This window comes from Mya arenaria, chromosome 7, assembly GCF_026914265.1.
Source record: "Mya arenaria isolate MELC-2E11 chromosome 7, ASM2691426v1".
NCBI lineage: Eukaryota > Metazoa > Mollusca > Bivalvia > Myida > Myidae > Mya > Mya arenaria.
In genome coordinates, this window is record NC_069128.1 from 12,789,129 (window position 1) to 12,816,150 (window position 27,022).

The following is a 27,022-nucleotide window of genomic DNA, read 5'->3' on the forward strand; positions in this document are numbered from 1 at the left end:
TAAAGCCTCGCCTTTATGACCAGCCCCCTACTTTAAGGTTAAAAATCGGGACCAATATCCCCGTCTTATAGTCGAGGAAATATGGTATTTCAGCCTGTGGCATCACTGCTCTTCTTTCCTTTTTCTGTCCAATGCCAAAATTCTTAGAGCTTCTGATTTGAGTTCCTGACCCTACATAGCAACCAACCTTACCGTTTTTATAATGTTTTCACTGTGAGTAAACTATTCTGTAGTAAAGAGGGAGTGGGGGGGAAGTATAGTCTTCCTTATTCTTCAAATAGTCAAGCTAAAAATATAATAATTTCATATTGCAATTCTAGAGATAAATATGATAAATCAACAATCAGGATACAGTGCACTCAACGAGTTAGACCCACTTTCCTCGATCACTCCGAGGGATAAAGTCAATGAGCGCAAATTGCCTCCGAGGGTTTAACTGTTGCCCTCGCTAAAATCTCCCCCCCCCCCAGGTTCCTCCCAGTGGCTGGTTTACCGCTGAGTTTAATATAAACAATAGCGTTGGAAATCATCCCATTTTATGACCCCGCGGCAGAATTCCATGTCTAATCAGACAAGCAAGAAATCATTCTTGTTCAGAAGTTATTTGTTCTTATGCTTATGTACATTGTTAATCATAAAAGATTCTTACCAGTGTTAAATTTGTATTTTTTTGTCCATAAACGCCAATTGAATATTGTCTTGACTTTTTAATATTAAACATTGAATCATTGATGCATTGCCACTAATTGTATAGCATAAAAAAACAGCTGACATTTTACACGATTCTGAACCATGACCTCTGACGTCACGTGCATGATCGATACAATGTAGAATATACTATTTATTTATATCAGACAATGTGAATGTCTGTCGGACAGTTGGACATGTCCGGTATATTTCCATTTTGACCGACGAAACTTTTGTTTTGGTCGGTCACAATGTCCGGTGAAAAATTAAAGTCAGCACCGTTTAATTTTCGGAAAATTTACTTTCAGTTTCTAAATAAATGTTCAGAGTTATTTTTAACTATTATAGCATGATTATTCAGCGTGTTAATCCGTGTATCACTATTTGTAAACCCCGTTTCGACATGTTTCCGTAAAAGCCGATAAAACGCGTAAGGTTCCGATTTCAGCTCGTAATCTAATACTTTTATTTTACGGAAATGTTCGGAAATTACAAAATTCCGTATGTATTAATTTTTGGCAAAGTGGTTCCCAGCAGTCGTGTTAATTTAAATATGATGATTAATATACCAAGCTGACTTTCTTTCCGCTCTGTTTAACATTGCCAATAACAAGAACTCTACTTTCGTTTTTGCATAAATGTTGTGCCTGGGTTTGACTTGTAGTACAATTCGTTACATTTTATAACCGTACTGTATCTTTAATTTAAAGATGAATTAAAAGAGTAATATCTAGCTGTTCCACGGGTAGACGAACCAGATATGAGTTTTTTTTTGGGAGGCAAGGGAAGAAAAAAATAATGACATTTATAAGATCCGAATATTGATTTTTTTTTACATGATGTTTGGCTTTTTTGTAATTTATTATAGTACTGTAGGACAAATCTAACCAAAAAGATCTAAACCTGTTATAATAGGGAATTACAAAACTTGTGCGCCATTAAAGGATTACCAGTGGTATAATGTGCAAGTGAGTCTGACAAATATTGAAACAACACAATAAAAGAAAAGTATTCAAATAAATTAAACAAAATTAGATATATGTACAGGTGGGAGATTCTTATCAGTTTCCTCAATTTTGCAGTATTTTCATTCTGAGTAATGCGTTGATTGTAATAATCTGGTCCACTGATCAGCTGCGGAGGGTGAACAAGTGAAGATGCAGAGGGAAGCTTATTTCGATAAATTGGATTTCTTGTCCACGATGACGAAAATCCATCAAGGAAACGAAAAGTGGTAGTTCCGCAAAGAGTTTACAGTATGTTAGCTTATCAAGTTCATTGCTTTGCAATGAAAAAATAACTTAAAATATTAATAAAATAAAGGGTATAAAATGACTATAGGTTGGGTACAAAATAACTTTCTTAAGAGTAATAAATGACCAAAAATCAAAGGATACAAAAGCGTCAAGATACGATATATGGCTATATCCCCAAACTTTTATTACTGTGAAATCATTTATATTCGTTGGCATAAAATTTCGTGGTTTGCCGAAAAAATACAATTTCGTGGGTACTTGAATTGATGGTTTTCCATTTTTGAAAAAAAAAATCGAATGTGCGATCGTCTGCATAATCTCCACGCGCTAGCCCGTGATTTCAGTCTTCTACATCACACGGTTTATGACACTCGCTAAAGTGGTACGAGATGCCAATTAGTGCATATACCCATGTCAATTAATGATTTGATTGGGAATTAAGGTCATAAAAGAAGATGTACCCTGATCATAAATACAGATAGGGGAAGCCATTGAATACCAATAAAGAATTTTGCAAACTGTGAAAACACCGAAAAGGTGCGTATATTTGAGTAAACAAGATCATTTCAATATTTATTCACACGTTTTTGTTTAATAAATATATTGAACGCGTTGTTTTGTACTTTGTACTCCGTAAACTCCAATGTAATCGATTAATTATTTCATTAAATAAAAAAATTGAGTACTGACACTCATCACGCACATCTTGTAAACCTGGAGATTTTCATTAACAGCACACGTTTAAACACGTGCTGTCATTTGGTTCATCAAAACACATTTAATTGATATGGTTTATGTTTTGTTAAAGGCAGATATAACATATCAACAAAACAATGATAGTAAAATATACAGTGAGACAGGTATAAACGCTGCATACTGCGCCTTCTGTAATGAATAAACTAGTATGTACATAACATGGCAGTTGAAAAAGTGAATAAAGGGTCTATATTTCGTGGGATCTTAAATTTGTGGATCACCCTACCCACGAAAACCACGAACATTAATTCCCCACGAACATTAATGATTTCACAGTATATCATATTGTTTATGCAATATTTCTTATTTGAGTATTCCATCATTTCTGAAAATATGGGCATAAACTCTTCAATGACAACCTAACAGAAAAATCAACATAAATGTTGTTATTACGATTCCTTATAATATAAAATGTTCCTTTCACAACCTTTGACGTGATAGGAATTATTTTCAAAAAAAATACCCCACCCACCCTTGTTACGAATGTAAACAAACCGGCAAATTTGCCAAGTGTGCAAACTTCCTTTAATTATAATAACAGCAACAAATTTTGACTTACTTTTAGCAGGACAGATGAAACTGCTTTATATCACAGTGTTCCGCTTAGCTGGTGACTTCAAAATAACACGAAATGCAAGAAATTTCTCTCGTACGATTTGACAGGAGAAAATCATGCGTGTATCATCCGATAACCTATGACCTAAAATGTTCGATTGAGGTGGGGTCGATTGCTAAACCGGTTTTGAAGACATTAAACAACCACTAGAGCGACCTGAGATCCTGTAATTCTATGAAGGCGTTATTAAAGGGAAACACTGTTAATGCATTGACTCGTTTCTTTTTTTTAATTTACTTACACGTATAAACAAGTATTGGCTGCACGTAAGTGGTACGGGTTTAAATGAATTTCAAAACTTATAACAATTAAAGTAAATATGTACAGTATGCTTACTGTATACATTTTAACCTAGGTTATTTTAATCTAATACTGCAGAAACTCAATAGTATTTAATTAAAGTGAAATCAATTCAAATAAATTTGTTCCGGGGTTGTTATAGTATCATTTTGAATGCGTTCAATCATGACCAGTAGTAGGAAAGTCGAAGGCGGACAATATACTTGGCAGGTATATAACTGGTCCTCGGACATGTAAGTCGAAATTGGCTCATTTTAAGACAAAAATAACGGTTAGTAAAAACGGTACATCTATAAGAGTGCAAGTTAAACATGAACATAGTGACATTGGCCTTTAAGATAAGAGCATACGCTGACTATGCGACATACTGACAAGTCCGCAGGTGGTGAATCCAGTGACTTGATGACAATTAAAATCCATATCACAGTTCAAAAATAACATGCTCTTTTTAATTGCCATTTTAATTAATTATTTGACTAAGACACGAACTCCGGTACATATGACTTTCATGCAAAGGACTGAAGAAAGTGGTAAACCCAAAATTTATTAAGATACATAGTATCTCTATCTGTTGCATTGTGGCGTTGCGAATTTCTCGTTGAGCGTTTTCTTTTACAAAGGCTATCGTTATTTTCCATCTACTGGGCTTGCATTAGAAACATATTCTGGATGTTGTATTGCAATGCCGTTTGATACAAAATGTATGATTGTTTTTTATTTAAACTGAAGAATGAAAAGAATTGCACGAGAGTTCCGCGGCAAATGTGTTGCCAGTGATTATTGGCAATTTGGAACACTGGTTATTTTAAAAAGAATAATTTTATTTTTATCCGTTATAGAACAAAAGTTGTAATTGTTATAAAGTCATACTAAGTTGCTAGTCATATCTTTATATGTGCTTCGTAAATGTATACACAGTTTTGGGTTTTGGAATTGGAGCTGTTGAAATATAGACAAATACATCGGTGATATACGAGAGAGCGTGGCCTTAAAACGTTTCGACTACTTTTATGTTGTTCAAGTTTAGAAAATTAGCCCAGTGACAATTAAGGAATTGGGGACCCGGAAGAGATCATCCAGGGAAGCAATATATCAGTATGTCTCCAGCAATCTGACTCAAGTTTTTCCTATGCAGCTCATTAATAATTTAGATTATTTTTTTCAACAACTCATGATTAAATACGTGCTACTCTGTTTCTTATACTTTTTGTTTGTGTTGATAACTTTTTAAACTGTGTTATGTATCTTTTAAATATTTGACATGTTCACAATACACTGGATATTCCATGAAGGAGCCTTTGATGTTGTTTTTTTACTACATATAACGATTAACTGAACAATTGCAAGACATCAAGTGACAACAAGATACCACACTGCATGATTGCATGAATGGGTAAACCAACTAATCCCTATTAATGTTTTGATAGCCGCCTTTGAACGGTCAGTGACGAAGTTAGTTCACGGAGGTGGAGAAATATATGAACTTCTAGTGTAACGTGCGAGGTCAAAGACGCAACAGATCCCTTCAGAGAAAAGAATGCTAAACTCTAACGAGGTCGACTGGTCTTTATATACAGTAAATTTGCTTTGCTAATTTGCATACTACCAAACAAACATGTTCATCAACGTACTATGAACGTACGTCTTTAACGGAATGTTATACTATGAACACAAATCCGCCTACAGCGGACCGTAACGTTACTATCCCCTCTGAGAAGACTCGTCCCGAGTCCTGGCCTGGGAAACTCATGGGTAAGGCTCCGGTCCGGCAGTTGTCTTCATCCCACCGCTGCCACCATTTGTAACGTGCGAGGTCAAAGACGCAACAGATTCCATTGTCTATTGCAGACATCCACCTGAAATAACTACATCCTTTCGCCTGAAATACCTCTTACATCATATAATTATACCCATATGTCACATCTGTTCCAATACCCAGGTAAAATTACTTCTCATGAATGAATCTCATGGCCAGTTCTTGTCAAGAGTGACCTTTTATCTGGCATTATGCAGTCCTTTGAGTATATATATTCTCTGTAACATTTAGGGACGACTATTACAGATAGTAGTTTAATTTCTCTGTTGTTCCTTTCGATAGATCAGAATAACATGCCTTTCTTAATCTAAAAAATATTTTATTGTTTTATCATGGTCAAGTCCCACTTAAACATGTGCTAATATGGTGTATTCTGATCTATCACTGCTCTTCTTCATGTTTCTATGACTTTATCGTTTACCTATGATGTTCGTATATATCTCATCTTTCACAGGCTCTTTAGTCGCTACTTTGATGTTGATGCTTGCTTCTGATATATGTCAACATAGAGAACTACTATGGCAATGCAGATAGATTCGACCGTTACATACCATATACATTGTATTCACACTTTCTGCCTCATTTCTGACTCTCTCGAATGCATATGGACTCGTGACCTCAGCATAAGCATTCTAATTTGTTTTATCCTTGTGACGTCTCTGTGTTCTTCCTAAACGTCTTGGTCCTTCGATGCATTCAAATGTTCATCGCTGTCCTCAGCACCATATCTATCTGTTCAGCAAACGCATCGAGCCTATCATTTTCATTCTATTCTGATGTCTAAACGGAAGAACATTATTTCGATGTAAGGTCCTTTCCTAGCCTCATTCGGAACTCCTCAACCATTTTTATCGAAAACAACCTTTGGACGGTTTACATGCTCGAAAAGTGGTACGTTTAAGTCCGCTGCAAGTAGATCGCGTAATTATTTTATTTAGCAGTTAAACTTTATGACTTTACTCTTGGAAATATTAATTGTGTTTGCAATAATACACTTCACTGGCAATCAATTTAAGCTAAGATCAATAAATGCAACACGAACAACTTGAAAACACTACATTTAATTAATGATATAATTCAGAAATTTACGAACTACTTCAACTGATGTACCGGCATACATCCGAGGTTGTTTTCGATAAAAATGGCCGAGGAGTTCCGAATGTCCTAGCCTGACTGATTTTGACTTAAACTTGTAAGCAGGATTGTCTATCCTTGCTTGATATATGACTTCATATATGACGCTCTGAACCTGCCATATATGTTTTCCCTCAATGACAATCTATTTTACCTTATCTCCAATGGATATCGTTGCAGCTTACTGCCATACTATCTTTTCTGTTTGCCTTTGACTTCTCTATATGCCACTGCACAATGGCCCCCGTTTTATGCTCTCTATATTGTTCATCATGAATATATGCCTATTTTGATTTGTTTGTGTTTTCGACTCTTGCTTTCTGGAATACTACATCTATCGGTAGAGTTGGTGGTCGCCAATCCACGCTCTTCTCATTCTATTTGTTAAAGTGCTGTATGGGATGCCTTTCCAACATGATGTTATGGGGTGGTTTTTCACATGTTGGTACGTCGACAGAGCTCCATGACAAGCTGATGTTGCGCATTATTTGAACCGAAATGTACATCACATGAGACCCAGCTAAAATTATTGTTGTGTGTAATTTAGGCAATAATTCATGTTTATGAATACATACATGCCAATGTTATGGCTTCTATAAATTTTCATGAAAACAGGAGGACTCTGTTGAATAAGCCAACAACACTAAAGTAGAAAACCATCTAAGACGAAAATCGAGATCGGTGTCCCTATTAAGGGGAGGACACTGCGACGCGGACATTTGGCTTCATTTAATCGATTAAATCGAGAACGCGTTTTGAATGGACGAGCTCCACCGTAATTGCACGGTACAGCGGCTCCTTTGAAGTTTGTCATAATTAGCGTGAGAGGATTGACAGAAGAAAGTGATTGGAAATGTTTTCTTGTTTGGGGATTATTTGTTGATATGTTGTTGAAATGTGGTTTTATTTGTTACAGTTTTTTCTTGTTATAGTGTTCGTTGAATTTGAAGGAATACAATGCTTGAGAAAAGGTAAATATATCAAGAAGAAAAACGAAATCCATTTTGGCTTTTGCATTTTATTTTTGTTTACAAAAATAATTTTATTAAGCTTGATTAAGATAAAAGCTGATAGCTAGTATATTCACGCCTGAGTTATTTTTCCAGAGTAGAAGCATTATATTTTGAATGATATGTAGTAAATTATTAATATTTTTAACAGGGTGATTCAATCGTCTAAAATAATAGACGCCTTATATGGGATTCTTTCAATCCATAACTTCTGAAACGTTTTTTTGCTAAAACAGGGTTTTTCAAAATATTGATATTGTATTTAGAGAAGTATTTTATGTTTGAAATAGATAATAAAGGTTTATATTCATATTTTACCATGTCAGTGCAAAGGTATTTTGCACAAAAGCAGCATTTAATGCATTAAAACAAAGGATTTTCCTTCCAATAAAGCGAAACTTGGCTGACACAGACAACAATTATGCCAAGCGTAACACAATCTCCGGCAAGTTTCGAGAATTTCGAGATAGACGTTGTAAATTCAATTGTAACAACTTGGCCATGGCCGAAGTATTCCAATTGATTTAAAACTGTGAACCGCAGCCTTGCAGGTGCCCTTCATGTATACATGATTATGTTTTGACTGTATGAAATAAAGAAAAACACATCAAACTCATCATAATTCCTTTGATTATATTTTTTTTTGTATGAAATAAAGAGAAACACATCAAACTCATCATAATTCCTTTGATTATTTTTTTTTTTGTATGAAATAAAGAGAAACACATCAAACTCATCATAATTCCTTTGATTATTTTTTTGTTTGTACGGAACTAATATGAAATAACAATATTTGGTAATATTTCTTGTTTTTGTTATTTTTTTAGATGCAATATGCTTTAACCTGGAATCCTGATCAGAATAACTACCCACATTTTTGGTACAAAACAACTTGTACGTGAAGGATTTGCCATAACAAAAATCGTAAAATAAAATCTGTCAGCGTACAATTATTTGGACTATGTGAATGAAGTTAAAAAAATCACAAAGAGTATGAAATCTCATTAAATGTAAGGAAATCTCTTACAAAGTAACTTGGTGGAAAGCAAGAACAGCCATGAAAACCACAAAAACAAGAGTCACAAAAAAGAGGATATATCAGAAAAAGCAGCAAAATTTAGCAAACTAATGTGAATTTTAAGATGAAAGTTGCAGGGCTTTTTCTGTAGTGTCCAGGCAGGGGTCCGATACACGGGTCCAAGGACCCATTCTCAAAATGTTTTTATTTGTTTTATGAAAGACTTATTACCTATACTGGTTAATTCAACATCATAATAAATTAAGATGATGTAAAAATTTGGGGGTAATTGAATTAAGAAATCGTTGAATTACATCACATTCAGAGATCAGTATGAAATAATTTTTTATTTTTTATATCATCTGTCATAATTTATTGCATTTGATATTTCAGCCTTTTCAGGTCTTTTGAAAGGGAAAAAGAAACTAATATTTAATAATTTCCTCTTTCGTAGGAGACTGGACTTATTCTTTTAACTGTAAAATTTCCCAATTTCGCAACACAAGTTTTTCCAAAATGTCTAGGGTCTTTCCCCCAAAATGGGCAGAAAAAGCCCTGGAAAGGTATCCAGATCAAATATCAAAACTGATAACTGGTCGAAAAATTTTAATAAGAACTGCTATATTTATGTTTCTTAAAAAATGATTTTAAACGCATTGGATATCATAGTTATCCAGTTATTTTGAAACGGCAACAATTCATTTAAAATTTGATTTGATTCCGATATCAAACATTGTAATTTGATTATTTTCGATTTGATTCATGTTTAACTTATTGCTGCTATAGAATATTTAGTTGTACAATGTATTTAAATAGGGTGTTTATTCATTGCAATTTTGAAAAACTAGGATATTGTTTTATCAAGAACAAATTTTACAGAGTAAAGTTACACAAAAAACATCACACACTTTCTCTTACAACAGAAACTGTACAACATAATGTTTTCCTGTAAATGTTGAAATTAACAATTTGATGGACTTCAAGTTGAACACATCGATGGAGTGTTTCTTTTTCAAAACTGCATGAGATTAGTCCTGCTGCCTGATTTTTGATAACTAACATCATCAGAAAAAATAACATGTTGCGTTTTGTATTAATCCATACATGCCATGTTGCTGGAGACCATTACAGAGGATTTGATCAGAAAGGCTGAAAATTCAGGGGGATTTTGGAAGTATTCAGAGGAATTTTTTAACAGGTCTACTTTGGCCAAATTTCAAAGAACTATTTTATACATCATTATTCATCATATTCTCATGATACATTGTCATGTAATACTGTAATGCACTTGCAGAATAAAATAGGAAAAATATGTTTTCTGGACAATTTAATTGGTTTACCTTCCTTCCTTTAAAAAATTCTGCTTAATACTAGGGATGCAAACGAATAATTGAATATTCGATCAAACGTTTGGTATTCGAATGTCAAAATCGGTATTCGAATATTCGAAAAAAATGTTCAATAAAGAGAATAAAAAACTTTTGCCTACAACACTGTTGTTGTTTATAAAAGTTTGTTTGTCTAATGTTTTTACAACGATTGGCTCCTAATTCCAGAGGTGTGACTGTAATGACAATACACTAAACATGCGTCAAATGTCATTTAGAGACTTATCGTCGGGTACTATAAAAAGTCTCCTTACTTTGACAATATCTGGCTAGGAATCGGCGTTATCACTGATGTGTTGTCTTGGCTGCAAATTAAGCTGTGCAACATGTAGCTCAAATCGCCGTGATGATATGAATGCCATGTGCTACAATGATGTTGTTACATATACGTGCTTTAAACTCTTTTCCATGATTCGATACAATGTCTGTTTTTTGAAAAGTAAATGTATCATATAGCGTTTTAGGATATATTTCCTTTATTGTTGTACAATAGATGTCAAATCCACATATATTTTCATTTTATTATTTTACTAGTTCCTGAGTTGGCTTCGGTTTTCCATAGTTATATTTAGTTTATTTAGAGGTCAATCTGTGGAAAGACCCTCCATTGGCGCAAAACGCTATTTGACTAGGAAACCGTCTAATTTCACATTGTTTAGAAATATAAAGGCGGAATATATGCGATACTGTTGTTTGTTTATAATGTATTACTTATTTATTTCTTCCTGAAAATGGAGAATTTCAAAAACTCTTTTGGGGAAATCAGGGTCTGCAGCGTGTACTGGCTGCAACAAATTACTGGATAAAAATGCCCGGGCTATTACTTTAGTGAATAATAATAGTACATTACTTAATCTTCTAAAATATGTATTTCGGTAATTGAATATTTGAATATTTGATCGAAAGAATTACCGAATATTCAAATATCAAGTTTGCCATACGTTTGCATCCCTACTTAATACTATCAGCTTTGATGACTTTCAAACAATAAGAGATTGGAATAAATATTATTAATTTCTTCCATTTCCCAAATTAATTTCTTCCATTTCCCAAATTGTAATATTTCTTGTCTTTGATCATTACTCCAAATAAATTAATCACTTAAAATCAAACCTTTTTTAAATTATTCATTGTAATTTAGACTGTCATTTTTCCAATGTGGAGTTTTTTGTTTACATTTAGTTTCACTCACATACTGTGGTTTCACTTTGACATTGTTGCTTGTTGAAAAAAAAACTAAGTGGATTTTTAGTGGGGAAAGCAGGTTATGTATTCGGCGGAATAACTGAGGAAAGTGATAGTTACGCAAGGAGTGTACTGTCAACAACATGTTTGTGCATTTGTTTTATGCTGCAAGACTTCCTTTTCAAATTCTGATTGAATGATTATTTCAATTTAATGGTAAGAATATTTTTAATTGTATTTTTCTGAAAGTTATACTGAAATCCATGTCCAAAAAGTCCGTAGAATGAAATATCATTTAGTGCAGCCTTTAGTTTTTTAAATCTTCATATGGATAAGTCACTGGAGGTTGTGCCGATTGCATGATTGTATCATACTTGATTAAACTGTCATTGAGTGCAGAATTTTATCTGCTTATAAGGCTATTGATTGGAAATAATGGGAAAGAATAAACAGCTTGCATGCCATTATGAATGGAACTTGCATTTAACCCTGTTTTGCAGAAAGTAACAGTTTGGATAAACAGGTTCCAACGCTAATTTTTAAGCATTCCATGTAAAAAAAATCTGAAAATTTGAATTACATAAGTTCAGTCAGGAAATTAGTTTTATAAACACAATAGTAAGTTGTAACAAAAAAAGTAAAAAAAAAATGTCTACCAGCAGCATGATTCAAACAAGGTACTCTTGTTCTACAATCAGTGACCATTATAAACATGGGTCACCTAGAGCTGGTTTATGTAAAATTTAAGGACAATTTAAATAGTCAACATCAAAAGGAAAGTTGTCAACATTTGAATGTTTATTGTGATTTTTTTTGAAAACTGTTGTTGTAAGATACTTTTAAGTTAATAAAATGGCATATTTTGCTTATCGGTATAGAGGCTTTCAAGAGGTCTTCTTCCCTCTGTTATTTATATTTCATATCATTAATTCAAACAATGAGCAAAAAAGACATTGCCCATTTAAAGACCACCCCATCAATACAACGACATGGCTAATCCATTAAAAAATTGAAATTGGAAGGATGAACTTTTGGAAGTATTGCAAGATTCTTGCACACCAAATTTTTCCATTATTGTACATTTTTTCTGATATGAAATAATGGCCACTGAACATAAGTATTTTGAATTAATTCCTTTTGTTTTCACCTTTGGAAGTTTTATCCAAAATGTTTGTTCTTCTGAGGACTAAAGTTTTGAGTTTTAGCCAATTTCAAGGGAGAAATGTAATTCTGAACTATATTTTTTAAAATTTAATTATAAAATTCCATTAACATTTTCTTCAAATCAAAGGCAGGTTTATTCAAAAGTAATTTTGATACATGTATATAGCAAAATCCAAATAAACATAGAGCTCTTTTGTCATTTATATAGCTGTACATCAGTGTTTTTTTCAAACAATTTTTTAGACCGAATTTCAACCCCATTCCAAATGCTAAAGCTTTTATTCTTTACCCCCAAAATTTGAAAAACAAATTCACAATTTCTATGATTTTTATTTATTTTTTTATGTTTGAATTTTGTTTAAATTGAACCCCAACCAATTTTGGAGTGGCGAGATGAAAAAACTTTATCACATACTTTTAACTTTTCTGTCTATATCTCATCACATGTGGCATTTTTGTTAATATATATGCTGAATCAAAAAGTCCAAGCCCCGTGGGTCACAGATGTGTTGATAGAAACCCTGTACATGAACCAGTACTCATAATTATTGTAATTCTCACGGGCATGCAGAAATAGCGTTGGTTCCAGAAAGTCTGATGTGCTGACATTTGTGGTGTAGATGCCAACTACACCATGTTCCATGTGTAAGACTTCCGCTGTTTCAAGAGATGACCACCCTGATAAAACACCATGGACAACAACACAGTTGTGTGACCAAAGAGTGCTAGATATTCCTTTGGACATTCATGTCTATATGTTTGTATAAATGAGAACATGTAAGGCCTGACAGAACAAAAATATCTGAATTGTTCTTTCAATATCATTCCAACAAGACAACCCTCACTATTTAGACTAACATTCATGAAAATCGAATGTTTACAACAAATTTAACCAAAAGGCATCTTTGAAAAATGCCTTTTCTTCTTAATGATTTCTTTCTGCCAAGATTGATACAATAATCTGTCAGTGTGACCCGATGACCACTTGTTATGTAGCCAGAAAAATCAGTGTCATCAATATTTGATCCCACTGATGTCATTATAAGGACAATTAACTTAGCAGAGGTTACATCTTTCCTGACAGAAACCACTTCAACAATTCCTGGACTGAAAGCATAAAGGTTCTAGGTGACAATGAAAGGTGGACCATTAAGACCCTTCTTGCTTTAACCCCTTCAAGTGTATCCATTATAGAAACCTGATCCATGATTGGGGTGATGACTCACCATGAGCCAATTAATCAATACCAGATTGAACTGATGTGTTCACATGTTGTTGGTTGACATCAGTGCAGGGAACAGTTAGTTTGCCGTTTTTTCCAATTAATTCCTGATGACAGTGGATCAGCGTTGCGCATTTCTTCATCGATTTTTACATTCGTTTGCATGATATTGAAATGTTAACAATACATCAAAAACTAACGGTAACAGTTTGTTCTAATTAATTGAACATTATACTTGCTTAGAATATATATGCAAATTTTAGATGTGAAAACCAACTGCAAATATGGGATGTTAGACCTGTAGAGATTTTTGAAAAAAACCCTTGCATAGCAAATGCTTCATTACCGTGGTACCTTCAAATAAAACTAATTCTCTTCATTTCAGGCCAGATTAACACTTACATTTGAGCTATAAACGGCAAATCCCTTTGGACCCTTGTGGATTATTAAATAAATATAAATATTAAAGAACATGGTTCTGTCAGGCTTTGCACTAATACACTAGAATATATACATCAACAAACCGACAGAAGCAGCCAATCAATCACTGGAATCCAATTTACCATTTAAGGTCCATTAAGGACAGACATGCAATGGCCACAAAACAAAACATTTTTATATCCCTATATTTAAAAATGTGCATTTTTTTCTGACAAATTAAGGGCCCAATTTCTAAAGCTTCAGAAAGGTCTCAGCCCTGTTCCCAAATTCGTGTGAATAACAAACACTGGCAGTGTTACCAGGAAATGTTGCTGCTACCACCTTGGAATGTGTTGTAAAGAAGTAGTCCCGTGTAGGGTTGAACTTAGGAGCAGATCCCCGGATTTGAAGTTAGAGGGGCATAACTTTAGACACCCTTCGCTTTTTATGCCCCCTTTTGAAAAAAGTGGGGTATATTGTTTTGCACATGTCGGTCGGTCGGTCGGTCGGTCTGTCTGTCTGTCGGTCGGTCGGTCGGAATACCAAATGGTTTCCGATCAATAACTTGAGAACGCTTTGACCGAGGGACCTCATACTTGGTATGTGTATTGGTCATCACCAGCAGATGAACCCTATTGATTTTGAGGTCAGTGGGTCAAAGGTCAAGGTCAGTGTGACCTTTACATGAAAAACGGTTTCCGATCAATAACTTGAGAACGCTTTGACCCAGGAACCTCATACTTGGTAGGTGTATTGGTCATGACCAGCAGATGAACCCTATTGATTTTGAGGTCAGTGGGTCAAAGGTCAAGGTCAGTGTGACCTTAACATGAAAAACGGTTTCCGATCAATAACTTGAGAACGCTTTGACCCAGGGACCTCATACTAGGTAGGCTTATTGGTCATGACCAGCAGATGAACCCTATTGATTTTGAGGTCAGTGGGTCAAAGGTCAAGGTCAGTGTGACCTTTACATGAAAAACGGTTTCCGATCAATAACTTGAGAACGCTTTGACCCAGGAACCTCATACTTGGTAGGTGTATTGGTCATGACCAGCAGATGAACCCTATTGATTTTGAGGTCAAAGGTCAAGGTCAGTGTGACCTTAACATGAAAAACGGTTTCCGATCAATAACTTGAGAACGCTTTGACCCAGGGACCTCATACTAGGTAGGCTTATTGGTCATGACCAGCAGATGAACCCTATTGATTTTGAGGTCAGTGGGTCAAAGGTCAAGGTCAGTGTGACTGTAAGCTGAAAAAAGGTTTTCTGATTGTCCATATTTTATTTTCTTATATAGTAGACAGTAGAAATTTATATGTCACTAAATGCATGAGTTGAAGTATCAGTTTTCAGTGAACATCTAGTTTAATTATGCCCCCCTTCGAAGCAGAGGGGTTATATAATTGCTTTGCACATGTCGGTCGGTCTGTTGGAAGACCAAAGCTTGTCCGAGTGATAACTCAACAATTCCCGGACCTATGGTCATCAAACTTGACATGAAGATTAGGTATGACCAGTAGATGACCTGCCTCATATGCATCCAATGACAAATCAGCTGTCATTTCAGTCCATGCATATTTCATTCAATTGTCCAAATATTTCTGGCAACTTGGCGCTCAGGGGGCATAATGTTTGACAAACATCTCTTGTTAAAACTTTTCTTTTCCCTGGCTCTTAAGATGATTTGGACAGCAATGTTTTCTTAAAATTCGGCAAAATACGTTAGTTTGGAAATGTTAAAGGGATGCCCCTCCCTACCCCTTTCCTAAACCCGCTAGTTAAATTGGTTTACGGTTTATTGAAAATGCTCTTATTTTCACTTTTGTAAATTTTGAATGTTTGAATGATGTCATTTCAGTTCGTGATGTGTCATCATTGATCCGGGAACACCCATTCAACCAGTACCTGTTAAATGCTGTTCCCCGGCCGTACCATGTTGTATTCCCGAAGCAGGTTTCCCGCCAAAACCTGCAACCCGTCAACACCAGGCTTCGTCAGATAGGACATCATGTATGCTGAAATTATAATAAGTTTATACTTACTTCTTTTAGAATTATTGTTTTGGAAGCTGATAACTTCAAAAGCATGACTTTGTGTAAGTCTGTCTTCTTATAAGATACAAATACTGGTTTAAATTGCCATGAGAAAGTTCCCTTGGTGGGGATTAAACCTAGAACCTCTTTGTAGAGGGCTGGACACCTATACCACTACTGTCATATTTGTAGTCAGTTTAATTGTGAAATAGGCATCCAGACACAGTAAGAAACTTAAACTGAGGCAGTTTTAGATAATGTATAGACATGTTTTGGTGTTAGCTCGATTTTGTACTAAAATTGCAATGCATAGATATTTAGAATTGTGGTTTCATTGTTAAGTAATGGGACCTAAACTAAAAATTCATTCAGATTTCCTTAGGAATAAGAAGTGATTACTGTTCATGTTTTATCATAATCGCTCAATGCGATATTAACGCTTAGTTCAGGGACAAAGTTCCATAAAATCCTTACCCTTATTTTTGTATACTGTGAAATCATTAATGTTCGTGGTGCATTAATGTTCGTGGTTTTCGTGGGATGGTTGATCCACGATTTCAAGATCTCACGAAATATAGACCCTTTATTCACTTTTTCAATTGCCATGTTATGTACATACTCGAGTATATTCGTTACAGAGGCCGCAGTATACAGCGTAAATGGCCGTCTCACTGTACATCTTACTATCATTGTTCTGTTAGTATATTATATCTGCCTTTAACAAATAATAGACCAAATCATTTAAATGTGTTTTTATGAACGAAATGACAGAAGCACGTGTGCTGTTCATCAAAATCTCCAGGTTTACAAGATGTGAGTGATGAGTGGCGGTTCTCGATTTTTTTCTTTAATGAAATAATTAATCGATTACATTGGAGGTTACTGAGCACCCAATGTAACAATGTACAAAACAACGCAATCAATATTAAACAAAAACGTGTGAATAGATATTGAAATGAGATGACATTCAAAAGTGATTGAATTTGTAAACATCAAACTATCTTTTGGGATTGTTTTCTAAAATATTCGGACCTTCTCGGTGTTTTCACAGTTTGCAAATCTTTTTATTGGCATTCAACGGCTTCGCCTATCTGTATTAATGATCAGGGTACATCTTCTTTTATGGCCTTAATTTCCAATTAAATCGATAATTGACAAGGGTATATGCACTAATTGGCATTTCGTACCACTTTAGCGAGTGTCATAAACCAAGTTGGCGTAGAAGACTGAAATCACGGGCCAGCGCGTGGAGATAATGCATGCAATCTAGGGCGATCGCAGTTTCGATTTTTTTTTTCAAAAACTTAAAAACCATGAATTCAAGTACCAACGAAATTGTAATTTTTTGGCAAACCACGAAATTTCATGCCAACGAATATAAATGATTTCACAGTATATGTCTAAATGATTCCATTCAGTCTGTTGAACAAATAATTTTACAGTCCAAACAATACATTCAGTATTTTGTTCTAAAATATAAATTTGATATAAGTTGTTTATTGAATAAGGCCGATGCCCAGGGACATTTTTTAGTAATAATCAGTTACCATGGTAATGTTTCAGGGCGTGTTTGAGCACCTTGATCAGGTCACCCTCCAGATCGTTCTAGAACGCAAGAAACACAAACTGAAACTGGAGCGGAATGAGTAAGTATTAGTTGTACACTCGATTATAACTAGTTGCTTCAAAGAGGCCATTTAGAGCCTAGTATTTATGCACTTTATATTGGTTATTGGTTCATTAGAGTGACATCGCACTGAATTAAGAATAACTCAGCTAAAAATTAAATCTAATTATCTTTTTGCTACAGTTGCTCCCTTGCAGTAAATTTATTTAACTGTCATCAAAATTAGTCTTTTGGTTGAACAAGCCCATATTAATATTCTGCTGCTTGGCATTACTTTTTCGAACTAGCCCAGCTGTATAAAACCCAGAAATTGAGATGCCCGGAAAGCATTTTACCAGCGCAGGGCTTGCGGGCTTGTACTAATTTCGACTACTATTTAATTTGTAATATGTTTCTATAATAACCTGTATGTATATGAAGGTTCCAGGCTGGTGAAGATTAATGTTAGTTAGTTAAATAATTCCAGCAAAATAAACATTTGGTAAAAACTTTCAAATACTAACTTTAATTTAGCGATGAGTTTGAATTTTTATGCAGACAGGAATAAGAAGAAATAATTCAAAACCTGAAATATGTTGAGGTGAAATATTCTTGAAAGTTTGCAAACATGTACAATTATGGAAAAAAATACAGATTTAAATAAATGATAACTTAAGAAATGGGAGTTTTTGATAAAAATTTTTTATTTGCAGTCATCAAAATAAGACTTTAGGATGAACAAGCCTAAATAAATATGTTATTTCTTGGCTATTTTTTTTTAACAAGCCCTGTTTTATAAAAAGTGAATTTGAGAAATACCAGGTAGCATTAAAATATATTTTAAGCTTGTAGGTTTGTGCTCATTTTTACCAAGCAAGTTAAAAGTGCCATGGTTTCATTTCAGTATGTTTTCGAAAATATTGAATGTTATATAAATCAGTGTTATGATCAGAAAAAAGGCAAGAAAACTTTAGAGAAAAATAACCCTGCAGATTGATGGGTTGCTTGTTGATAGATTTTCCCCATGGTTCTCCAGTTGTCTGGCCATGTAAATGTTGGAAAAAATTTGGCGTTATCCCAGAAATGAGTGTACAATCAGTTTTAAAGACTCCAGAATTGTTTCAAATTTGATTTCTTTTTATTTATTTAACAAGTGGTTTTGATTGAATTAAAGATAAATAGCTTTGAAGTTTGAAATTTGAGTTGAGAATTTTGATAAATTGGTGTTTTCTGTTGGCTGCAACTGAATTATTTCTGGTAAAGAATTTAACATACTTGAAAAATTTCTTCGATAAAAAGGAGATAAGTATCAGCCTTGCAGAATATATTGTTCAATTTTGTTTTTAGTTGAACAGGAGGCTCTAAAAGTAAAGCCATTTTGTAAAAAAAGGGTTTTTAAATAAATTTTTAGGTAGTGCAAGAATGTAAATTAAAAAGTAAATTTCGAGGTATGAAAGTGAAAAGGTTCTATCTGCTTCTTTATTTTATGTCACTTAGAACCTTTTCGCATTCACCCCTCGACTGTTGCAACACTAAAATTTGTTTACAACAAATTAACAGCCCAGCTTGACAAATATTCATGATCATGATAAATAATATAACTTGTTCAAAAATTCTCAAATATAAGCCATATTATGGAAGTTACATGCATAATAAAGCAGTTGCTTCATATTTCTTGTCTAATAGCTAGCATTCAGCAAGAATTGTTATCGATCGGGCCTTCAGGACTGCATATTAGGATATATTGTCGGTATCCATCAAAAATGAGAAAGAAATAGTTCCAGAATATTGGCAGCTGCTTTATGCCATAAAAGGCTGCCAGGATACGAATGGCAGGAGTTGATTTAAAACAATTGTTTTGCAATACCAGACACAAAATTTTCCATAAGGCCATAAAGTGGATTCCAAGAAAAAAGAAATTTAAAAATATTAGTTTAAGTTATGAATGCATTCTTAGAAATATCTAAATTGAAGTAGATGCTTTTTAATGCAGATAATTTTAACTCTATGTACTGTGGTAAGCATCTATGAAGAGTTCTGGGCTCGATCTCCACGTGAAACTGATGGTTTGTACAGATTATCAAGCATTGCATGTTGATAATTGATTTTAAATCTTCTCCTCAAAACTCAACAAAGAATATTATAATTATGTTACTTTTTTGTGAAATGCACAAACTTGAACGCCCTGGACTTGAAAATTCCTTTTCAAGCTACATTAGAAATTTCAGACATGGTGGCCAAAGGGAATTGTACTATTTTGGTATTGAACAATATAAAAGTAATGTGCATATAGATTATCCTTAGTGCCAATGAATGGGATTTTTCAATGGCTTAAACTGCTTGAAAAAGAGTTTTGTGTAGACTGTTAAAGCTTTTTTTCTTTTAAAAATGACACGATGTTTGTATGTTTTCCAGTGGGCTGTTCTCGGCAGGTATCGAGGTGAAACACTTCCAACCAGGCACTCCACGCAGGGAAATCATCACAAGGGTAAGTAATTTATCAGGGCATTTTTATCTTGTATACATTTGAGTGGGAAAAAATTGAGGTATTGTTTTAGCCCTGGTGTCAGCATTGGGATCCTGCGAAACTTGAACCTTAGCCTTTTTTCAATAACCAATGAAGATTTTCAAATGAAACTTGGTATACATGTTGCCAGAGACAATATGCACATGAAGTGCAAGGCCCATAACTCTGGCTTTGATAACTGGAAGGTTATGCCCATTATTTGACTAAAGAACGAAACACTTGTGTGGGACAGTTTTTATTTAGTGCCATAATTTTGCCCCTTGGTTCGTTAAAAAATACAATGTACTGTACATGTCCTTTTAATTGTGCATGCCCTAAATGACACGCTGGGGATCTTTTTTCCTGATTCTGTGACATGTACAATGAATACCTTAATCTTGAATTCGAAAAAAATGTGATAAATTCTGATTAAATTGCTTAAATTTTGTATTTACATATTGAAACCATATATTTAGTGGACCATATCATTGATTTATGCAGCATGGTATGTGAACAGCTATGTATGATGCAGCTGATACTGATTATTAGTTCTTGTTTTTGACTCCAATTTTGCAGATTTGAAAAAGTTGCTGGAGAAATGGTTCTTATTTAGCGCCAGGGTTCTCAAAAAGACATTCACCCTGTGTGTTTGATAGAAAATTTCCAGTACTTGATTGATTGCATGTATTCAAGCTGGAAAGAAAATTGTCTGTGATAAACAAAATCATATTTTGCAATATTCCCCTGAAATTTTCAGAGAAAGTGCAAAGCATATTCTGACATAATGGCTTGAACAGATGTGGCAACTTAAATGATCTGGTTTCTCTAATTAACGGCAATTTTCCTGAGGCATCTTCAAAGTTGCCCTGTGTTTTATGGAGTCGAAAACTTGTTTTTGATGGATGAAAAGTTATTATGCTTTTTCTCTGTTTTCTTCGCCATTCCTGATAGCTATTATAGGTTGTAAGGCTGCTCTGTGATTCATTTAATGTGTGCAGTCTGCATGTGTTCAGAATTATAGAAATTGATTTAAAGAGATTCAGTTCAGGCTTTGTACGATATTCGATCGCTGTGCTTACTATGCTGCAAGGAACACCCTTAATGGCATTGGCTATAATGTTTGGTACAGTTTTATTTGAAAAAATTCTTATAGTTTGAAGGTTTTGACTTGTTTGAACATCAGGCATGACTCCAAAATTCAAAGTTACATGCAGCTGAAGATGTTATAATGCTAATAAGGGCAGCTTCACTTTGTTAAACCACATAAATTGAGTTGAATTCAAACCATCTTCACCTAATAATTCTAACATTTATCCTAGAAAAGTAGAAGGAAAAATCATGGATAAATTTCTTTCCTGGGGAGACAAAATTTTGTTTGGAAAGTGATACAGATTATCAACAGATGCTGTTAATTAATTTCTTGAATAATTTAGGTTATGAGAAGTTCATATTGCAAGAAATGCTGGTCTTCTCAGAAAACCAGAAGGGGTTATGTAGGCTTGGACAGAAAAATCAACAATTGCATTTTGGCCTCATTGCTTTGTTGTTTTTCTCAGGCCTTTTGTAAATAGTGCCGAGCTGATAGAATTGTGAAACTATGACAAAATGCTTAAAATTGTGAATTTAGCCAAATTGTGAATTAAGCCGGCCTCTAATTGGTGGGAGTCACATGGGTCATAGCCCTTGGGCATGAAGCACTTAATGAGCCTAAGATTGCATCTTGACTTATCTGCACTTGACTTATCTGCACTAGTTGGGGGTGGGGGGAGAGAGAGACTTTGTACATTGTTTGAGGCCCAATTTTGTGGACATTTTTTTGCGGGGGGAGGTGAAGGGGCTTGGGAATGGGGCTAAATTTCAGCTTGCTTTTCTGTAAAAAAATCAACAACACTGATTCATGCACAAAACAAAGCTGTCTTACCCTAACCCTGCATTCCTGTTGATTTTTGAGAGGTGCTGAACATTATTAATCAGTGTTTAAGAACAAAGGTGCATCTTTTGCCATGTTAGACTATATAGGCTGGAGTTCTTGCACGACTGGTACGGAATTAATAGGGATGAGCTATGGGCTGAACTCAACTGGAAACCAAACAAATAAAGCAACCAGTCTCTTTCAGAAGAAGAGGATCCCATTGTTTATTGTTTTGCATCATAAAAATACTTCAGAATAGCAGAAATCAGTTCATGCAAAAAATGCTTTTGAGTGATTTCCAGTAATTTCCAACTGAGTTAGTGTGAATTTGCCCAGAGCCAAGTTGGTTAGGCAAAAAATATTATCAAGGGTTCTGTGTAAGACTGACTCAACTTCATATCATAATAGAAGGAATTACAACCATCTTGCACTGAGCCCTCAACTTATGACATTTGGTGCCAGTGAATTCTATGTTTCCAATTTGATTGTTAGAAAGGTGCGAATAATTATGGCCTATCTGTGTCATGTTGCTATGTTAGATAGCCTGTTGATGCGCTAAGTCAATAAAGTTGTGATTGATGTCTATACCAGAGCTTGTTTCTGACTTCTTCACAGATTTGCATGTTACATAAAAGCATACAAAATATATTTATTTTGTCTGCAAAGATTTTATTTCCCTGAAATTAGATTTCCAAAGAACTTGACTAGCAGGAGGTTTTTGCTTGATATGCAGATGAGGTGTTTGTCTGCATTCATTCTTAATGCATTTTGATACAAGATAGAGAGGATAATTGTTTATTTTAGTGTTACAAGATAGTAAAATATTTTACCGTGTGAGCATCAAAAGATATATTTCACGAGTGAAATATTCCCTTTTTATTTCACTAGGTGAAATATGTTGTTACCTTACACGGAAACAAACAATTTTTCTATTCATGATATGCCTAAATTGGAGTTTAATTTAATTAGACTTTTTTTAGAAAAAACGTGCCAATTTGAATGTGTACGTAACCTCATTTTGGACAGACCTTATTGAAATTGTTTCCCAGCCCTGTGTGATATTTGATTTGGAACTGAGAAGGCTAAACTTGCATAACAGTGAAAAATATTAAATTGATATTTTCACTGTTTGAAACAGTGAAATATAAAAAGAAAATCCTTGATACATCTCTATAAACCACCGGAAAGCATAATTATAATAAATTGTTTTTCTGAATACCTTGCCAGTTTATATTCATAAGTGTTGGGTTATTGATTTAATCCATTTATCTGTATCTTCCATTTTTCCAACTAAATTAAATGTAATAATGTGAAATTATTATTACTTTATGAATAGATTAATTGACTGATAAATTAGTTATCTTGAGAGCAGTAAATCTACTTATTTATGAAGCAAAATTTTCTCTGTTAAAAAAATACAGGATTCTGAGTTATGGTAGTGAAAATTATTTCAACAGAATATTTCATACTAACAGAATACTTGATACATTCGACTAATGTTTTTTCAGATGGGTCGGAAAATTGGTAGGAAGCTGGGTTTGTGTTAGGAAGCAGCCGCCTGTGTTGGGATTATTACTTTTCCGACATAAAACAGTAGTTACCACCCCAGTGGTGGATAATGTCAGCGAAATAAAAAATGATTAGTTCCTCCCTCTGCCTCGGAAAATCATAAGCTCAGGATTTCTTTCCTCGAACAACACAACATATTAAGTTTATGAATAGGTTATTGAAATAGTTTTTTTCTCTGTTCAAAAGGTTGTTTTTTAATGAAAATGTTGCTTTTTTATTAACTGAAGAAAAAAATAATGTAATGGAAGGTTTTTTTTAATAGAATGTAGAAAAATGTCATTTGAAAAAAGATAAAGTAAGAAAATCGTTAAGCTGTAAAGTGATTTCTTAAGTGCTTATGAAAAAATTATAGAAATTTTGTAAGAAAAACGTGACCTTTTTTTGCTAGCATCTAAAGAAGTATAATTTTGAGTTATTGGAAAAGCATTTTCCTGACAGGTCCTATTTCCTGTGATAGATGAAGACAACATGGGGGTAATTGTTTTTTTGCAAGCTGTGACTGTTAGCCATGATCTGGAAGATGAATGCCAGTTTGTTTCAAAGAAACCGAGTTTCAGGAGAATGTTGCTTAAGGTGTTTATTGTCTTTAAATTGCCTGAAATTAGTTTTTCCACATACTAATGTTGGAATGTGAAGAAAGTATTTATTTGAAGACAGATGTAAATAGTAAATCACGATTTTTTCATTTGCACAATACTCATTTGAATAGGCATCGAATGCTTAGATCAGATTCTATTAGATTTTATATTTACCCAGTAGTTTTTAAATTACTGTGGAAGAATACTTTATCTACAAGTGTGTAGTGAGATGAAACAGCCTTGTCCATTTGCCTGCATTAAGATTAAACATTTGTACACACAGGGTTTAAAACCATCAAAATGTTGAAAATTAACGAAATGTTGAAAATTAACGAAATGTTGAAAATTAAAACACTATTGCCATTTTAGACAGTACACCATTGCTGCAGACTTCCAGGGTGTCTTGAGACCAAAAACTGACATCTGCAGGCACCTACCTTCAATTCTGCACTCCTTCAGCACAGGAAGACGTACAATTCTATTTATTGGTTGTATCATTTGTGATGGAGGTGTGTGTCAAGCAGGTGTGAGAATTGCATGTTCAGCTATGGCAGTGTCATTCTATAATTATCGTCTTTCTCGAAACAATTATATACACTTTTTGAAATGTTAATTGTTTTCTTTTTTTACCTTTCAGACTGTAGAACACTGTTACTACCAGGGTGTTGTGAAGCGGGATGCATGGTCCGCCGTGGCCATCTCCACATGTGATGGCATCAAGTGAGTACAACTACTAGTACAAGTTACATGCACAGTATCAAAATATATCCTATTTATGTATCGCAAATTGAACGGAGACCAAGGCAGCAACAGTGATGGTAGGTTTGTTCATTTATTGCAACTTAAACAAAAGATCTTCCAAGGCAGTAATTGTGATTGTAGGCTTGTTCATTTATTGCAACTTAAACAAAAGATCTTCCAAGGCAGTAACAGTGATTATTAAGGCTTTTTCATTTATTGCAAATAAAACTAAGATCTTCCAAGGCTGAGTGACAGTGATTGTAGGCTTGTTCATTTATTGCAAATTAAACTTAAGATCTTCCAAGGCAGTTACTGTGATTGAAGGCTTGTTCATTTATTGCAAATTAAACTAAAGATCTTCCAAGGCAGTTACTGTGATTGTAGGCTTGTTCATTTATTGCAAATTAAACGTAAGATCTTCCAAGGCAGTTACTGTGATTGTAGGCTTGTTCATTTATTGCAAATTAAACTAAAGATATTCCAAGGCAGTTACTGTGATTGTAGGCTTGTTCATTTATTGCAAATTAAACTAAAGATCTTCCAAGGCAGTTACTGTGATTGTAGGCTTGTTCATTTATTGCAAATTAAACTTAAGATCTTCCAAGGCAGTTACTGTGATTGTAGGCTTGTTCATTTATTGCAAATTAAACTTAAGATCTTCCAAGGCAGTTACTGTGATTGTAGGATTGTTCATTTATTGCAAATTAAACTTAAGATCTTCCAAGGCAGTTACTGTGATTGTAGGCTTGTTCATTTATTGCAAATTAAACTATGATCTTCCAAGGCAGTAACAGTGATTATTAAGGCTTTTTCATTTATTGCAAATTCAACTTAAGATTTTCAGAGGCAGTTATAGTGATTGTAGGCTTGTTCATTTATTGCAAATTAAACTAAGATCTTCCAAGGCAGTAACAGTGATTATTAAGGCTTTTTCATATGCAAATTAAACTAAGATCTTCAGAGGCTGAGTGACAGTGATTGTAGGCTTGTTCATTTATTGCAAATTAAACTTAAGATCTTCCAAGGCAGTAATAGTGATTGTAGGCTTGTTCATTTATTGCAAATTAAACTTAAGATCTTCCAAGGCAGTAATGGTGATTGTAGGCTTGTTCATTTTTTGCAAATTAAACTAATATCTTCCAAGGCAGTAACAGTGATTGCGTAGGCTTGTTCATTTTTTGCAAATTAAACTTAAGATCTTCCAAGGCAGTAATGGTGATTGCAGGCTTGTTCATTTTTTGCAAATTAAACTAATATCTTCCAAGGCAGTTTAAGTGATTGTAGGCTTATCCATTTTTTGCAAATTAAACTTATATGTTCCAAGGCAGTTAAAGTGAATGTAGGCTTGGTCATTTATTACAAATTAAACTAAGATCTTCAAAGGGAGTAACGGTGATTATTAAGGCTTGTTCATTTATTGCAAATTAAACTAAGATCTTCAAAGAGAGTAACGGTGATTATTAAGGCTTGTTCATTTATTGCAAATTAAACTTATATGTTCCAAGGCAGTGACAATGATTTTAGGCTTGTTCATTTATTGCAAATTAAACTAAAGATCTTCAAAGGCAGTGACAGTGATTGTAGGATTGTTCATTTATTACAAATTAAACTAATATCTTCCAAGGCAGTTAAAGTGATTGTAAGCTTGTTCATTTATTGCAAACTAAACTTAAGATCTTCCAAGGCAGGCTTGTTCATTTATTGCAAACTAAACTTAAGATTTTCCAAGGCAGTAATAGTGATTGTAGGCTTGTTCATTTATTGCAAACTAAACTTAAGATTTTCCAAGGCAGTAATAGTGATTGTAGGCTTGTTCATTTATTGCAAACTAAACTTAAGATCTTCCAAGGCAGGCTTGTTCATTTATTGCAAACTAAACTTAAGATTTTCCAAGGCAGTAATAGTGATTGTAGGCTTGTTCATTTATTGCAAATTTAACTTAAGATCTTCCAAGGCAGTAATAGTGATTGTAGGCTTGTTCATTTATTGCAAATTTAACTTAAGATCTTCAAAGGCAGTAATAGTGATTGTAGGCTTGTTCATTTATTGCAAATTAAACTTAAGATCTTCCAAGGCAGTGACAGTGATTGTAGGCTTGTT

General features: G+C 34.1%; 2 protein-coding genes across 2 annotated transcripts in view; one reads left to right on the forward strand and one right to left on the reverse strand.

Moving 5' to 3' along the window:
* The window catches only part of LOC128240238 (ATP-citrate synthase-like), a 51,127-nt gene extending 47,730 nt beyond the window's left edge, over positions 1-3,397 (reverse strand). The window contains exon 1 of the mRNA XM_052956772.1: positions 3,259-3,397. The gene's annotated coding sequence lies outside the window, so the exon portion shown is untranslated. The remainder of the gene's footprint in view (positions 1-3,258) is intronic.
* Positions 3,398-7,353: 3,956 nt separating this feature from the next.
* LOC128240466 (disintegrin and metalloproteinase domain-containing protein unc-71-like) overlaps positions 7,354-27,022 on the forward strand; it is a 60,464-nt gene continuing 40,795 nt past the window's right edge. The window contains exons 1-5 of the mRNA XM_052957111.1: positions 7,354-7,536; positions 15,836-15,987; positions 17,574-17,656; positions 20,032-20,104; positions 24,819-24,901. Of these exons, the coding sequence (XP_052813071.1) occupies positions 7,461-7,536; positions 15,836-15,987; positions 17,574-17,656; positions 20,032-20,104; positions 24,819-24,901 (467 nt within the window). The 5' untranslated portion in view covers positions 7,354-7,460. The remainder of the gene's footprint in view (positions 7,537-15,835; positions 15,988-17,573; positions 17,657-20,031; positions 20,105-24,818; positions 24,902-27,022) is intronic.